Below are 16887 nucleotides of genomic sequence, written 5' to 3'. Positions count from 1 at the left end.
GCTAGAGGCAGCTGACGAAGAGGTCTCAGCAGCTGCCGAGGATGTAGCATCAGAGGAAGTTGAGACAGCAGCGGAGGTGCTGGAGGCAGCAACAGAAGATGTCTCGGCAACAGAGCTGGAGGTTTCAGCAGTGGAGGACGAAGTGGCAGCGGATGAGGATGTCTCAGCAGCCGAGGTTGAGGCAGCAGAAGAGGAGGTCTCGGCCGCAGAAGACGAAGTCTGATCAGCCGAAGTGGAGGTCTGAGCAACTGATGTAGACTCAGCAACAGATGAAGATGTCACAGCAGCAGAAGAGGATGTGGCATCAGCTGCAGAGGTGCTGGAAGCAGCAACAGAAGATGAAGTCTCGGCGACAGAGCTGGAAGTCTCATCCGCAGCAGAAGACGAGGTCTGGGCGGCAGAGGAAGAGGTCTGATCAGTCGAAGTGGAGGCCGCGGCAGAGCTGCTAGACTCGACGACGGAAGAAGAGGTCTCAGCGGCTGAAGTAGATGTGACGCCAGCAGCAGAGGAAGAGGTCTCAGCATCAGATGAGGTAGAGGCGACAGCGGAGCTGGTCGTCTCATCAGCAGCAGTAGAACTGGTGCTGGCCGCTTGGCTGGAAGACTGGTCGACAGAGGATGAGGTAGTGACAGCAGCGGAGCTAGAATCGGCAGCAGAGCTGGTGGCAGCAGCAGAGGTGGACTCCTCAGCGGATGAAGAGGTGGAAATTCCAGCGGGGTTACCAGTCAACTGCTCAGAGGTGGATGAAGCGGCTTGGCTAGATGTCTCACCGGCAGCTGATGAGGTTGTCGCGGCAGCTGAAGTAGTAGTCTCATCGGCGGCAGAGGTGCTGGAAGCAGCCTGGCTCGTAGACTCCTCATCGGCGGTTGATGAAGTCGAGGCACCAGCAGAGCTAGTGGACTCAGCAACAGATGTGCTAGAGGCGGGTTGGCTGGTAGACTCATCGGCAGCAGAAGATGAGGTAGAAGCGGCAGCAGAGGTAGACGAAGCAGCTTGGCTGGAGGTAGTCTCATCGTCAGCAACCGATGTAGAAGAAGCGACCTGAGTAGATGACTCCCCATCGGCAGTGCTAGAAGTGCGGGTCAGGGTGACAAGGGTAGTAGCGCTGGATGTCTCATCATCGGCCTCAGAAGTGGTAGTTCCGGCGGCAGCGGCAGAGGTGGTGGTACCAGCAGCGGCAGAAGTGGTAGTAGCTCCGGCAGCAGCAGATGTCGTGGTGGTCTCGTCATCGACAGCGGCAGTGGAAGAAGACTGACCAGCAGAAGTAGAGGAGACGGCAGTGGTAGTCTCGTCGTCAGACTCAGAAGTCACAGCAGTGCTTGAAGAAGCGGCAGCACTGGATGAGACAGCAGCAGAAGAAGATGAGACAGCAGCGGAAGATGAGACAGCAGCGGACGATGAGGTGGAAGCAGCAGCTGAGGTAGAAGCAGAAGAGCTGGTAGAAACTGCAGCTGAGCTTGTGCTGGTTGAAGCCTTGCTTGTAGAAGCGGGAGCAGAAGCGGGAGCACTGGTGGAGGTGGGAAGCCTTGCTTGTAGAAGCGGGAGCACTGGTGGAGGTGGAAGCCTTGCTTGTAGAAGCGGGAGCACTGGTGGAGGTGGAAGCCTTGCTAGTGGAAGCAGGGGCACTAGTAGAAGTAGAAACCTTGGAGCTGGTACTGGAAGATGATGAGCTCGATAAAGGCTTGGAGGTTGTTGTTGCGGCCTTGGAAGTGGTAGTCGCAGCCTTGGAAGTTGTGATAGGCTTAGAGGTTGTGGTAGGAGGCTTCGATGTAGTGGCAGGCTTGCTAGTGGTAGCAGGCTTGCTGGTAGTAGTAGGCTTAGAAGTAGTAGTAGGCTTAGAAGTAGTAGTAGGCTTGCTGGTAGTAGCAGGCTTGCTGGTAGTAGCAGGCTTGCTGGTGGTAGCGGGCTTGGAAGTGGTAGCAGGCTTGGAAGTGGGGTAGCAGGCTTAGAAGTGGTAGCAGGCTTGGAAGTGGTAGCAGGCTTGGAAGTGGTAGCAGGCTTGGAAGTGGTAGCAGGCTTAGAAGTAGTAGCAGGCTTGGAAGTGGTAGCAGGCTTGGAAGTGGTAGCAGGCTTGGAAGTGGTAGCAGGCTTAGAAGTAGTAGCAGGCTTGCTAGTGGTAGCGGGCTTAGAAGTAGTAGCAGGCTTGCTGGTGGTAGGAGGCTTGCTGGTAGTAGCGGGCTTGCTGGTAGTAGTAGGCTTGCTGGTGGTCGTTGGCTTCTTGGAAGTTGTCACAGGCTTGGAGGTTGTAGCAGGCTTAGACGTGGTCGTTGGCTTCTTAGAAGTTGTAACCGGCTTAGAAGTGGTAGCGGGCTTCGAAGTAGTAGTTGGCTTCTTAGAAGTAGTAGTAGCAGGCTTGGAGGTAGTCGTAGGCTTCTTGCTCGTGGTGGCCGGCTTGCTTGTGGTGGTGGCCTTCTTGGTGGTCGTGGCAGGCTTCGAAGTAGTAGCCTGAACCTTGACAGTGGTAGGCTTGGCAGACGATGTAGTCTTCCTCTTGACAAGACGTCTCAGAGGATTTCCCAGGCGGCCGGAACATGTGCACTCACTATCGAATGTTAGCTACATCTCAAAGCTGACTCGGCTGAATACTCACGGCGCACAAGATACAAAGGTTTTACCCTTCTCAATGCACTGTTGAAATCGTTAGTCCATACTGTTACCAGGCCAGATATCCCATTGTACTCACATGAGCTTCGCAGGCTCGGTCGCCGCCGGAGAACTCGCAGATAGTGACACCAGATCCGTCGGCGGGCAAAGCAGCCGCGTTGACAGCAGCAAGGGATATACCCCAGACAATAGCCTTGATGAAATGCATTGCGAAAAAGACAATGTAACGAATAAACTACTCTTGATGGATGTAGTAGACTGTGAGATTGTTGATGGGAATAAAATCGAATTCTGGTCAGATCTATGAAGGGTTTTTATAACAACATTTCATTCCATCTTGGCCGATGGCCGATAAGCTCAAGTTGGCGTGTTTCCTAATCCGTCTGGGTCGAAATTTGTTTAGTCGAGATATTCCGTATAAACTCAATGTTATTCCCGCCTCATTCTAGCCACAAGAAGACCCTTCCAGGGACCAGGGCTAAAAAGGTGTGTACTGTTGTGTGAACTCAATTTCTATTTTCGGCTTTCTGCATATGGAATTGTGAGTGATAAGGGTACCAGGAGCCCGGGACTCTTTGGTAAAGGGTCTGTAAACGGCAACATATTGATACGGCAGTGACATGATATGGAGATAAAAAACAAGGCAGAGAATGGCTATTCCTGTTGCAATCAATTGCCATCTCCATCAATTGTAGAAATAAATCTTCTAGATCGAAATAACCAAGGAAATGGTGAACTGAGGTCTTCTCTAGTGACTCAAGCCCCTGTCTTGAGAGGCACGGTCTAGATCGGGGAGCTGAACCGAGACAGAGGACACCATTCCAATAACGGCATGCAAAAACGGGCCTACCCGTGGCTCCACAGGCCGGGAAATACATACGCAGGTCCCTTTACATTCCACGCTGATCCTTTCCATTCTTAACAGAGAACGAGTCTTTGCCCCTTGCAGAGCCACGCGGATCTAGTTTCCTTGGCAGAACCACTGTCGAGAGTCCCGACTACCCGGGCTCCCGCTGTAGAGACACCTTGGCGATTGTGCGGCTCCTCCTTGTGGCGTCGGCGTTGGGTCTAGATGTTTTTCTGCAGGCATTACCTGCAAAACCGTTCACTACAGCTTTTTCATTCTTTCTGTTGACGGAGCAGAGGCTAAGCGATGTCTCTCAGCTGTGTGCCTGTTTTGCCGAGAGGCTTGAATCTGGGCTTATCTCCACCAAGCCGCCATATCTCAACATCGCCATCATTCTATAACCTCATTTGCGTGCGTGCAGTGATAAGTCACTTTCTGTAATTCCCAAAGCACTGACTCTTCTCCACTGGCCTTTTGGCGAGAGTCGCGACTCAATTGGACTGTCATGGCCAGATGAATTTACTTTCCGACGCCGGACGATCACCCAGACAAGCTTTTTAGTCACTCGCTTATCTGCAAACATCCAGACGCAAATCATGGTCCACTCAAGCAGGGTTCCCCGTGTTCCAATGGCATTCTGTAGAGCTCTCGACTGTCACTGCCCGCCCATTACAGGAACCATCGCTCGCGGCTCTGGTATGTAAAACTCGGGCTAGGCGGCATCGAGACACTTATTTCTCACCACCTATTGACTCGCCTCGGATCTAGCTTCGAATTCGTCCATAGCGCAAGCCATTCACAGCACAGCTCGTATTAATCCAGAGCCTAGCCCCGTAACCTACACATGAACGTGGCAGAGAGTCAATAACGTGCTCGTACGACCTTTCCCACTTCGGGCTATCAAACAATGCACTTTTTCACTCTCAGCTGCGCCATTTTACTACACTATTCCCCAAAGACCATACTTGCGCGTCCAAGAGCTTGAGCCATGGCGTGAGAAAGATGTGATTGCTGGCCTGGAACTAACTATCGAGCTGAAAGCAGCTTCGAGAGCTATCGATTAAGCATAACAGTTCCTCAAGCCCCGCCCATGCATGATGCGGCTTTAACACGCGCCTCGTAAGATGGGCGTTCTAGGTGCTTGGCTCGGTAAAATGTTCGCGATGCGGCTTAGAGCGAACCGGACGAGACAGTCCGATCCTTCAACTGTATCTGGTCCAGCCTTATCGGGCGCGTAGTCATACACCTAGAGTCATATCATGTTGCAAGCACCAGTAGAGGTATCAACGTTTTGAGTTCAGAAGTGATATGATCCGTCCAATAGGCAGTGTATCCCTTCACAATATAGTCTTAGACCAGTCCAAACGCAGCGAAATTGGTATTCGCATACCAGAATCCCATGTTCCAAGCTACCAGAACGCTAGCTAAGCGATCCCCGATGAGGGTTGTGTATCCGTGGTTGTGTATCCGTGGTTGTGTATCTGTCGGTTGGTATCTTCGTCCGAGGGTTGGCGGCTTGAGAGGTCTAGACACTGAGGTTTTTGCAGCTTGACTAGATCCGAATATGGCTTGGAAGGAAGATGACTTATACCGTGATAGGCTAAGCAATGCGACAAGTAAGTTCAATTTTGAGTTTTCGGACTACCCTATCGCTATGAATTTATCCACGAAATACCGCAAACACGGTGAAGCACAAGCGAATGCTATTGAAATTCTCATTCTTAAGGAAAATCTCCGATGTGATCTTGGTATAGCTAGACTAACTACTCTGTGAAATCTGTCGATCTCGATGTTAGTAAACTCTTGAAATTTTTAGTGAAAGCATGTAATCGATTACCTTCACGAAGCGTTTATCCCATGCCGCAGGATCCGTAGTGCAATATCTGTTTGCTGTAGGGTAAAATCCAGCTTGACAGCATCCGACCTCTCTGTTCTGCTTGTTCCATAGTGTCCACTCGGGTTTAGCGCATCCGAGATGATCCTGGACAATTTCCTTGCTGTAATCCGCGTCTTTGGACAGTACCCGCCGCTAGTTGTAGGATTAAAGAGAGGATACAGAACGAAGCCGCTTCTTGCGCCGCACTTTTTCGGCTTACCCGTGATTTTAACTTTATCACCCTTCACATCCTTCGTTGAGGCGAATAAAACGATGTATGTCTGTTTAGTGTTCTTCTGATCGCATGCAAGATCAATAGTACGTCCAGAAGAGGAATCGGCGGCCATGTCGGTCCATGATTTGGCGTCTGACTTTCGCTAAGCAAGCTTCTGGTTGAAATTCGCCGATGAGTAGATTTTTGCCGTCCTCCCGGGGTCAATGGTAATCTTGAAGATCGAGATTGTGAACGGCGTGCTTGTGAGCGTTGCGGTGCCGGTAGTGCCCGCTTTGTCAAACTTGATTGATGCAGAAACGGGATCAATCTTGTCGATTGGAATGATATCTCCATTGGCGTCTTTGATCTGCTGTAGTGTGAAATCTTTCGCGAATTCGAAAAACTCTTCAGTAAATCCTGATAGATGCGATAGACGAGTTCGTTCCTTAAGCCCGCTTGATCCTCCAGGTGTTGTCAGAACAAATCTGTGCAAGTCATTGTCATCCACCTTGTCTTGCGCTTGGAAGAATATGCTAGTCGCGTAGGCTTCTAAACCGACATGTGCATAGATCGGCATATTCGGCTTATACGCGACGCCGCTATGCTTTCTATCAGGCCATTCGGCGTTGGAGTCAGGAAAGACGAGGTTACTGAAGTAGTTCGCAAAGCCTTCACGAACCCACTGCGGATCAGGATGATTCCCAAGTTTCCCGAGACTCACTCTGTATGCAATGATATATCTCATGCGCAAGAGCCTGTAGCACCCGAGGTTTATTAGTCGTTGCTTCAGTGGTCCATCTCTTGAACAACTTGATCTGACACGGTGGCTTCCTAAGACTAGGATAGTAAGTCTCGGCTGTATAATCCTCGTCATTTTCTGTTGTCAGAATGACGACAATGCTCGATGGAAGTTTTGCGAAATTGCGGTAGAGTTCTATGCTTTTTTCGAGAGATTCTTTGAGAATTGGGTTTACGGCTGTTTTGATAGTGGTGGGTAGACGGCTCCATTGCTGCGTATACGCCACGTTGACTTCTGTATTAGCCTTTCCAAACTTCTTTGGATAGCCTGCTAGAGTACGGCATTTGTCCTTGAGGGTGAATTGCGTGCCGGGGGTAATGCTCGGCCAGGGACTGGAACAACCCTTCCACAGGGCTTGTACAAGCGATGCACAGAGAGCGAAGAGTAGGAGCAGCAGTTTTATCATATTGAAGATAGTAAGGCAGTTTGTTTTCAAATTTTGGTTGTTTTAATCTCCTCGGCCTTCCGGGTATATATGCAATGTGTGCGCATCCTCCATACGATATTTGAGCCGTCTCATTGCGGAGGTGTGACATTATCATGCAGTTTAGGAGCGCTTCGCATTATACCCATATAGAGAAGACCAATGGATATTCTTAGCCGCATCTATAGTCTGTGGCCCAGGCTTCTGGGGCTGACATTGCTTTTCCACGATGGCGTCGCTCGCTCTTTGACCACGCCCTCCCTTGGTCCCCATCACTCAAGCCAAACGGTCACGATCACAACACTGCAGCCCAGTTATACTGGCTTCACCAAGGTTTGTTAGACTCTTGCGGCGCCTTCCGTCTGATAGTCTGTTGTGCTATGGCATTAGTGAAGTTTCTCTGTCAAACAATTCGTTCATTACACCCAGAGAATTCTTGCTGGGTGACGTTCTACTCTGGTCTTTGGATCTTCTTTGGTGTCGATTGATGGCTTGATAGCAACTTTGGTGCTGATTAACTTCATGAGAGGCCATTGTCGTTGCTTTCTGGTGGTATTGACCATCTTGATTGATATGATGATATCCAACAGGTAGAGGATGCACAGCGGGGTTTCGAGAACCTTTCCTGTTCTGGTCTAGTATCATGACTTGGGAATGTGCCGCTGGCAGTTGCATGCCATGTCGTCAGCCAAGAAATAGATAAAGAGCCCTTCTCAAGGATTCCATTAACTATTCCTTAGAATGTCCTATAACATGGGAATCTGCAATCATATTCCAAAGTACGATATCTTTTTGTGTTGTTGACCAAATCGTCGGCCTCGAGAAATAGTTTCTGCCCATCTCCACCGCCCTCAAGACTCCTCTTTTCCCATCGCTAGATCCATCTTGTTCTCGTCAAAAACGCGTGCGTGTATGCGTACCTTATCGCAATGCCAGTCGTAAGACGAATACCCGATAACAAAAGACGGTCTCGCACAGGCTGTATCCCCTGTCGAAGACGTCGAAGAAAATGTTAGTCAGTCGCGTCTCTCCCGGTGACTTTGTCTAACATTTGGTTCGGTATAAGGTGATGAGCAAAGACCTCAATGCGGCAGTTGTATCGGGAGGAATGTGACGTGCGAGTTCAAAGAGTGGACCTTTGTGCCGGGGGTTAGCTCATCACTGCGCAAAGATGGGAGCGTCCAAGGGGACAATGCCGATGATGCTGATTCGTCTCTGGTCAGTCCTTTATCTTCTACGGGTCAGTCGATCTACTACTAACAGTCTCTTCAGCCCATCCAAGATAGTTTACTGTCCTTTGTCGAGTCAAGTCCTGCTCCCGTCGAGCCAGTCTTTGAAAGCCCCGTAGCCACTACTGCTCGGACAGAAAGACTTGAGTCTATCAACAACACGGCAACAGATGTCCCTCGACCAATCCGTTCAACCAATAATCATCACCAACACGATGGGAACCAAATCCCAACGCCGTCAAGATGGAACGAAACTGTTCTATCAGAGCAAAACTCCTCAGAGAGACAAACAGCAATGCTTCGGTTTCGCTATCAAATAGTCCCCTGGCTAGACTCGAATGCCCCCAGATCAACCTTTGGACCAAAGATCATGACATTAGCAGCAGAGAAGTCTACCATAATGGATATCATCATATGGGTTGCGATGCGCCGCAGCAGGAGGAGTTCGAGCTCCACTACGCATGAGGGCGATACTCACCTTGTCCAACAGTTCCAGCATCGGCTATCTCTGGAGGATGCTTTCATCGCTAACATTGGACGGTCACTACTTGCTCTTGGTAACTTCTTTTATACTGGCCCATCTGAGTGGGCAAATTTGCATTCTGATTGTCTAGATGTGAGAGAACGCTGTCAGTTCTTTGAGAGTCAGGAGGAGCCTCTCAAAACTCTTGATCGCTTTCACTTCAAGACAGGTACTATGGTTGATCTGGTGCTCTGTAAGAGATGAGCTGACTTTTGCCAACAGAGCTTGCTGCTTCTATTATTACCACGAAGTCCCCGTCACTACAGTCCCTACCACTAATCAACGACACATTCTTAACCTCTGCACTGACGCCGCCGAGCATTTACGACGACAGTCTGACACATCTCGCGGCATGCTGCCACTTAATCCATGACGAAATCATCCCTCTCTTCAACGGTATCGCACCCGCGCAATCACCAACTCATGATTCTTATTCTCTCGTTTGGTCAACATGGTCCAAACTATGGGCACGCTGTGTCCAATGGTTTCGAGATCGCCCTCCCGATATGATCCCCTTACTAGAGAGTCCGGAAGTTGACCATGCAGCCTCCACCAATACCCCATTTACAGCAGACGTCTATTCAAGCGCCATTGCGGTTCAAGCAAACCTAGCGATTCATTTTTCAGCCCTTTTACTACTTTCATATAAACCACGTTTAGTCAAATTATCATCGATACCACATCGCTTATCCTCACGAAGCTGGCACGCCCAAAAGCTCGCTAAACTTGCTCTGTGGAATAACTTTTCTGATCAATGGGACCCTGTCGTTGTTGCAACTGTTGTGCGTATAGCGAGAGATATGACATATCCTTCCCAGCAGGAAGCATTACTCTCGTGTTTTCAGAGGATTGGGGATGCGACCAAGATTCCTCTCCAAAGTGAGATCGCGGATCTGCAGCAGTTTTGGTCTTCTTCTCGACATACCAGCGCGCCGACAAATGCGCACTCCTGACACTTTATGATAGCGAGGCGGATAAGATAGAGCCATGAGAATTGTATTAGATCATTATTTTTCATTACTTCGTTGACTCCAATTCATCCTTCCACGGTATAGACACTTGAGCTCCCCTTCGCACGACTGTCTTCGATGATGCACAGATTCCTGACCTGACAGCCTTCTCAATGTCGAACTGCTCCGACCGTTGCTCAGCGCCCGCAAGTTTAACTGCATAAGCTCCGATGAATGTGTCACCAGCGGCAGTCGTATCCACGACCTCAACCTTCAGAGCAGGGATGAGGCCCTTGGCGCCTGTGTCGTTGGCGTAGTATGCACCCTTCCCACCCAGAGTAATCACAACGTTTCGAACGCCTCGAGCAAGGAAATCGGCAGCGGCCTTTTCAACAACCGAGACATCTTCAAACTCGGACTCGTCCTTGTCTGACAACAAAGCCGCTTCGGTCTCGTTGAGGATCAAGTGAGCTAGACCTTGGTAGATCTCAGCTGGCAGCACTTGAGCGGGGGCGGGGTTGAGCAGAACGGGAGTTCCTGTCGTCTTGGCTGCTTTGAATGCCTGGATGACTGTCTCCAGAGGGATCTCAAGCTGCATGATAAGCAATGATGGTGTTGGACCAGGGATACCGGTGAAGTGGCTCGGCTGCAGAGAATTGTTGGCTCCTGGTGATAGGATGATGCGGTTTTGACCAGTTGGTTCATCGACAATGATCATGGCAATTCCGCTCTGGGACTCGGCGCCTCCATCCTTGTTCACAATGATAGAGTCAGTTCCAACATCATATGACTTGAGACTGTCAAGGAGTACGGAGCCATAAGCATCAGCTCCAACGGCACCAATCATGGCAACATCAACGCTTGGGTTCTTCAGATCCGAAGTCCTCGAAAGCTTCGCACAAGCAACAGCTTGGTTGGCGCCCTTTCCGCCGGGGAAGACATTGAACCGGCTTGAAGTTATTGTCTCACCGGGGAGGGGATGATGAGGAACATATGACACGAGGTCGATGTTCAGTGATCCGAGGACACTGATGACTGGTCTTGGTAACGCCATGACGTTTATGTGGAAGATATGAATGTTTGTAGATAATGAAAGACGAGGCAGGGATCTTCTAAAAGACGAAAACCTTTATACGGGCAATGCAAGACCGCTGAGTGTTGTCGACGGACTCCACTCGCTCTGGGCACGCTATCCTGAAAATGGGTGTGTTATGCGATGGCGGATAGTCGATCAAGAAGCATGTGAACGGGGTCTAGTGGGATCATGCTTATTATTATGATATGTTACCAGTTCTCTGGGTCTCTTGTTCGCTAAAATCCCTGTCGCAAGTCCTCAGAGCGTCTTTAGCAGCGCGCCAACATCGTAGCCCCATTCAGCCTCAAGATCCGTCAACCTCCACAAAGCTCCCCATCCCGTCGTCCTATCAATGCTCTTCAACAGCCTAGCAATCTGTTTCCTCTCGCTGACATGTGAGAAGAGCTTTCCTGCTATATAGAGTGGCTGTATAGAATTCACAAGACTTCCCGGATGAAGATTTGCGCAGGATATTCCACAGACTTGTCGTGCATGCCACAGCGCCAAGCACTGGGAGTCCAGGTCATGACGCATTTCCAGCATGAGGATACATGCAGTGTGGTAGATCTGATTACTTGAAATAGCTGCCCAGTGGGGGAATAGCATGGCTGGAAAGATCTGTTTATCGCCTGCTTCGACCATACTGATTTGCTTCATTGTTGCTGGACGCTCATCAAGCCAGTATTGAAGCTCGTTCCAGAGCTGTTGCCATTGTTCTTGAAAGGGCCTGTCATCTTGAACATCTACTCTCCCAAGTTCTAGACTCTGTGTTCTTCGAAATTTCAGATCGCAGACTTTTGTGCAGAGATAAATCGCCCAGTTAGCCTGCATGTCTGGGCAATCTCGGCTTCTTCGATGAAACATGTCTCGCACATATCGCTCGACTTGTTCAGAGGATATCAGCGATTCAGGTGGCGATGGGGCCCATTTTGATAGAGGAAGAACAGCTGTTTCTGTCCCATCTGATATAATTGCTCCGCACAACTCCATCCTGGCATAGCACCAGAAGACAGCCTGCGGTAGGCCACCGGAGAAGCCATCAACTCCAAAGAACTCAAATAGCGACGCGCAGCCCTCAACATGACGCTTCCAGTTCTTGGAACCGCCAGACATGAGCTCAAAAACAGCGAGAATGCAAGCCGTAACAAGCATATTGGGGTCCTTGGCTTGTAATCCAGGACTCAAAAGCCTAATACTCTCCTGATACAACTCCAGACTATCACATCCCCCTTCCTGCGTCAATCCTCTACGTTCCATCTGCCGTGACGAAAAGGCAAGCATGGCATATAATAGTGCCGGGCTCTTCTGCGCCATAAGCGGAACGTGAATCTGGAAATGCTTATCCTCATCAAACTTGTCCAGATAAGGCGCACATTCTGTGACCCAATTCTGAAGATAGCATATTAATCTATCATTGGGAATATTGACTGTTACGCTGGAGAGATTGAGGGACGATGTTGGTGGTGATGATGAGTCTGCTTCTGGCGTGACTGAGGCGCTGGGTGACAAGCCAGACAGACCCGCGAAGAGAACTGTGCGGAGCTCTTCCTGCAGCTCGATGAAGCGGGGATCGAGGGAGAAGTCTTCTGATGGGAAAAAGGCCATTGTGAGATGACAAGTGGAGTATTGATAGAGAGCTAGGTTGATCGCCTATACGCGGCACGACACGACATGAGCGACATCAAGGAAGAATGTGATGATGAGTGCAGATATGACCCCAAAGTGGAATTGTAGCCTCCTCCTGGCCACTCTCAATTCATTTGTCAAGTGTGACAGAAACAGGGTAATTTTCCAGAAGCCGGTGATCCCCGAAGGATCCATTCCAAGGTGACCACTCACCAATTGGAATTGCAATTGGCCAATCATCAAGTTCTCCAAAGTTCTGATGTTAGTGGACTAAACCGTATTCGGGGGCCGTAGGCGACGCGATGCCGAGCCATGACTCGGTAACGTAACAACCGGAGGAAGCAAAGGCTCCATTTTCTAGGTAACTTGAGCTTCTGAATTGCCCCAGAAAGCACAGACTACGACAAGGTAAGGTAAAGTAAAGTTCCCCGCGCGAGTTTGTGACTTTAAATCAGACTGTTCGTGTTGATAGTGGCGATTGGGCCCGCTCACGTAAACATCACGTCGCGGTCGTCCTGCCTGACTTCTGTAGAGGCAGAGTATTTCGGTACAAAAGCTTTACTCTGTTTTCGTGGTCGAAGTGTTCTGACATGTGCTATTTAATCACTTGAGAGGTCTTATGGCACTGGTCAATTCTGGATGATGCCATTGCCATCTTCTCACCCCAGCTGGCTCGCCAGCGTCCGTTTGTTCTGCAACAAGATGGTAGAAACTTTGCAAGGGATTATTTCTTTATATATACTATTACTAAATGCGATAAATTACAGATTAAGCTAGCGCCAGCCCTACGGATTATCTTCCGTGGTTGTCTTGGCGTAGAGATGAGTCTTGAATGGATGTACATACATGTTTCTACATACGCATTAGAAGAGACCATGCTTTGTCATTCAGTAATTATCAAGCAAAATGGTATAGGCAGATAGATTAAGAAATGTCCAAAATGATCATTATGCATAGCGTGGTATCTAACATTACAACCTCATCATCACCAAACATCTCATCCCCGCTCCGGACTATCCTATCGTCACGAGTGCTCCCATTCATAGAGCCTCAACATGCTTCTCGCCCTCCTTCTCAAAAGAAGCTTTGCGTCCGGCCGCAGAACCCATAAGTCCAACCTCGGCCTGGGCCTCACGAAGCAGCTCAGCATCCTGTTCACCAGCGCGGCTCTTGAAGACGCGGTCCATCTCCTCGAGAGAAGCATTCTTGGTCTCGGGCAAGAAGAACCAGACCCAGAGAATACCGACGAAGAGGAAGACGGCGAAGAAGATGTAGGTTCCCCATTCCCAAGACTCGAGCATGGGAGGAACGAAAAAGGCGATGGCGAAGTTGTTGACCCAGTTGCTTGAAGCACCGATGGAAGCTCCCTTGGCACGGATGGAGAGGGGGAAGATCTCGGAGACGAGAGTCCAGGAGACGGGACCCCATGTAGCGCCAAAGCCAGCGATGTAGACCCAGATGAGAGCTAATTTGGTGTTAGTAATAATAACATACTGTGAAATGAAGTATTGACTTACCAACTGCAGTCCAACCGGCAGCAACGTGGTTGGGCCAGTCGTGGCGGAACTTGGCGACGATGATACCGACAGTGACCATACTGGCACCCATAACCACAGAGCCGATCAAAAGAAGAGGCTTGCGACCAACGCGATCAATGATCAACTGTGAGAGGCAGCGTTAGCATACATTCAGGGCATTGAGTGATTGAGCAACTTACCATAGAAGGAATGGTGCTGATGAGGAAGACAACGCCAGTCACACCAGTAGCAAGAAGAGCAATAGTTCCTCCTGTAAGACCCAGGCTAATGAAGACGTTGGAAGCGTAGTAGATGATAGCGTCAATACCAGACCACTGCTGGAAGAACATGATAAGCCAAGCAGTGCAGACACGTTTGAGGTTATCCATTGATCGGAAGCAAGTCACATATTGAGCAATCTGCTGCATGAAGCGGCTCTTGCCCCTCTCAGCAAGGTGGGGAAAGTCTCTAGCGAACACCTTCTGCTCAAAGACTGCCTCAGCCTTGATCTCGAGATACTCAACCTGAACAGCGTCGTCGTCGATGGGGAGCTTTCGCATCCAGGCAAGAGTAGACTTGGCTTCCTCATCGCGGCCGACCTTGACGAGCCATCGGGGAGAAAAAGGCATGAACCAGATACCAACAGCCAGCATAGCAGCGGGGATACCCTGGATGATAGAGGGAAGACGCCAGGCGAGGTCGGACTGAGAGTCGCCTGTTCCTCCGATGTAGTTACTTCCATAACCGCACCAGAACGAAAGCATAATGCCCAAAATAGTGGCAAGTTGGTAAAACGACACAAGAAGACCTCGCATCTCAGGCGAAGAAAGCTCAGCGTTATAGAGAGGTCCGACACCGCTGAAAAGACCAACGCCAACACCAGTCAAGAAACGACCAGCATAGAGAAGCTGGGGGTTTCCTGCAGTTGCACCGACGTAAAGATAACTGCCGACAACGACCCATAAGCACGCAATGAACATGGTGTACTTTCGCGAGATGAGTTCGCTAGAAACACCAGCTGAAAGCGATCCAAGAATACCGCCCAGCTGGAGGATAGATGTGAGCCATCCTGTTGCAGAGGATGACTTAACAACAGAGGGGAAGTTCTGTGTGAAGCGGGTCATGACGAGGGATTGACCCAAAACACCCTGTTGGTAACCATACTCAAAACCACCAAGTCTATATCAGTCAATAAACCAGCCACTTATACATGTTACCTGAGGAGTACCTACGAGGCAAAAAAGGCAATAAAGATGACCTTTGGGTTCTCCCGAATAGACTTCCAGATAGTCTTCTTGGGAGCTGTAGGCTCCAAGGTATAAGGACCGTCCGAGGTAGACATGGTGAAGTGAGGACGAGGCTGTGGGGGAGGTTGATGTGATGAAATCTGGGGTATGGGGAGAAAGTCCGAGTCTTTTAAACATTTTTGTACCCCAGGCAATTTGACTGGGGGATTTAGTTTTCTGGAGTTTACTACGGAGATGTTATGGGTGAGAAAGTGGTAGGCTAAAACCCCTCGTTTGGGAATAGTGTGGGTTTTGGTCTGACCACCACCGGCGAGCGAGTGCCGGAGGCGAGTGAGAGAGATTTGGGGGGTGATGACATCTTCAATTGGAGACTGATCACTGAGTACCAACTCTTGAGGCTCCCTTTACGTATACTTTACTTTTTTGTTCCTCAACAGGTGCTCTTCCATTGCGTCACGCCGACTGCAATGGATGAAGTTCTACGTCCTCAATTTACTGCTGGCCACCATGATACTAGGTACTCCAACATCATCAAACACGAGACATCTCCAACTGCACCACCTCCAAAACCGTCCAAGCGGACTTTCAAGTTGGCATTGGTCATTCATTCATTTACCCAAAAGGGGGGTTCTTTGCGCTGGCTACTGGGTTTAGGCTACCTACGTTACGCGCTCAGCGCCCACGGTTCGTCAGAAGAACCTGGGGCCCCGCGTAAAAATTAAAAATTCTAGCTGTCGCGTGTCCCCCATTCCAGTGGGTCACGAAAACTTGGAGGAGCAAGTATGGGTACTTCAACAGCCCCTAGATCTAGTGCACGCTTGAGGTATGGGTACTTACACTACCAGGTTCTAGATTTCTCCAATTCTGAAAGAGGGAGTTTGATTACCCTGCACCATTGAATTTTCGTACACTTGAGATCCCGAACTGAGGCTATTTAGACATTGCCTGGGACTTGCTCTTGGAGTAATAGCATCACTAATATTGTCTTACCAAGTCGATAAAGAAAATTGTATAAGAGTCATGCGGGGATGATGGGAAGACCTGATGCAAGAGCAAATCATGAAAACAGTTGCCAAAAGGCAGAAGCAAGTGTACAAGTTTGAAGTACACGTCCACATATGGTACCGCTCCAACACAAGACCATAGCCACCTAGACATCTGGACAAAGACAATATCAAGTCTAGTCACTCGTGAAAGGATAGCAGAATCATTTTACTATAAATAGGAGTTGTTGGCCGGATTGCCGAGTCGTACCAATTCTATCCTCCTACTCAATGCGACGCGATGAGCTTATGGCATATATAAACAGACAATAAAATTTACAATGTCGATCTGGTAGAGCAAGAGATTTATAGATTGTAAAAGTCTGTTGAAGAGTGACTGTCAAATGATTTGCACTCGGAAGGCGCCACAACAAAATTGGTTCAACGCGCAGCAGACGCGCTTTGACTGACAACATCAAAGATAAGATCGCGTCATAACAGAAGCTTACGGATGTGAACTTGGAAGATGGGAGACTGGAATTTTCAAGACATTGTTTTCTGCACTGGCAGTTCTCATGGCCTACCTGATAGAGTGCCCAGGCATGGTGATGCACAAGACAAACTGACGCGTCTCATCCATCATGTGGAGCGAGGAAACACGTCGGGAAAACACCGACATCACAGCCTAGCACAATAAATTATAACTATCAATATCAAATCGCTGAAGGTATTTGACAAAGACGTGTTATGGCAGGCTGACCATATCTAAAAATCTTCGTGGTGCTCGGAACCGAGTGTCTATTTTTTGACGCTTGGAGAGCCTTGACTGTGGGTGCCGAGCAAATATGACCGCGGTGGAATCATACAATCTTTGTATCTCATGGTGGTATGGAGAAGATACAAGAGATTTATCAGATAAAAGGCGACAAACCAGGGGTTATTTGAGCGACAAGGTCAATCACCGGATATACCC

The 16887-nt window shown here is 49.3% G+C and overlaps 6 protein-coding genes across 6 annotated transcripts; 1 reads left to right on the top strand and 5 right to left on the bottom strand.

Annotated features, from left to right (window-relative positions):
- Nucleotides 1-2812, bottom strand: FSUBG_8994 (myosin light chain kinase smooth muscle; the record flags this gene model as incomplete). Its single annotated transcript, XM_036687459.1, has 3 exons — nucleotides 1-2542; nucleotides 2591-2628; nucleotides 2684-2812. Coding segments are annotated over 3 exons (2709 nt in total), but the record flags the coding sequence as incomplete, so codon positions are not given.
- Nucleotides 2813-5704: 2892 nt separating this feature from the next.
- On the bottom strand, nucleotides 5705-6746 carry FSUBG_8993 (uncharacterized protein; the record flags this gene model as incomplete). Its single annotated transcript, XM_036687458.1, has 2 exons — nucleotides 5705-6210; nucleotides 6263-6746. 2 exons carry the CDS (start codon nucleotides 6744-6746, stop codon nucleotides 5705-5707), a joined length of 990 nt encoding a protein of 329 aa, XP_036535558.1.
- Nucleotides 6747-8288: 1542 nt separating this feature from the next.
- Nucleotides 8289-9469, top strand: FSUBG_8992 (uncharacterized protein; the record flags this gene model as incomplete). Its single annotated transcript, XM_036687457.1, has 3 exons — nucleotides 8289-8685; nucleotides 8739-9298; nucleotides 9362-9469. The coding sequence occupies 3 exons, from the start codon at nucleotides 8289-8291 to the stop codon at nucleotides 9467-9469; spliced, it is 1065 nt and encodes a 354-aa protein (XP_036535557.1).
- A 64-nt stretch (nucleotides 9470-9533) lies between these two features.
- On the bottom strand, nucleotides 9534-10520 carry FSUBG_8991 (ribokinase; the record flags this gene model as incomplete). Its single annotated transcript, XM_036687456.1, has 1 exon — nucleotides 9534-10520. The coding sequence occupies one exon, from the start codon at nucleotides 10518-10520 to the stop codon at nucleotides 9534-9536; it is 987 nt and encodes a 328-aa protein (XP_036535556.1).
- Nucleotides 10521-10799: 279 nt separating this feature from the next.
- On the bottom strand, nucleotides 10800-12146 carry FSUBG_8990 (regulatory for the arginine catabolic pathway; the record flags this gene model as incomplete). The annotated part of the gene is made up of 1 exon (XM_036687455.1): nucleotides 10800-12146. One exon carries the CDS (start codon nucleotides 12144-12146, stop codon nucleotides 10800-10802), a length of 1347 nt encoding a protein of 448 aa, XP_036535555.1.
- Nucleotides 12147-13207: 1061 nt separating this feature from the next.
- FSUBG_8989 (quinate transport) lies at nucleotides 13208-15026 on the bottom strand (the record flags this gene model as incomplete). Its single annotated transcript, XM_036687453.1, has 4 exons — nucleotides 13208-13632; nucleotides 13685-13829; nucleotides 13885-14863; nucleotides 14917-15026. 4 exons carry the CDS (start codon nucleotides 15024-15026, stop codon nucleotides 13208-13210), a joined length of 1659 nt encoding a protein of 552 aa, XP_036535554.1.
- Between the last annotated feature and the right edge of the window lie 1861 nt (nucleotides 15027-16887).

The sequence above is a fragment of the Fusarium subglutinans genome, assembly GCF_013396075.1.
Source record: "Fusarium subglutinans strain NRRL 66333 chromosome Unknown NRRL66333_c0000129, whole genome shotgun sequence".
Classification (NCBI taxonomy): Eukaryota; Fungi; Ascomycota; class Sordariomycetes; order Hypocreales; family Nectriaceae; genus Fusarium; species Fusarium subglutinans.
Note: the sequence above shows the minus strand (reverse complement) of the source record. Positions and strands in the feature narration are given on the sequence as shown.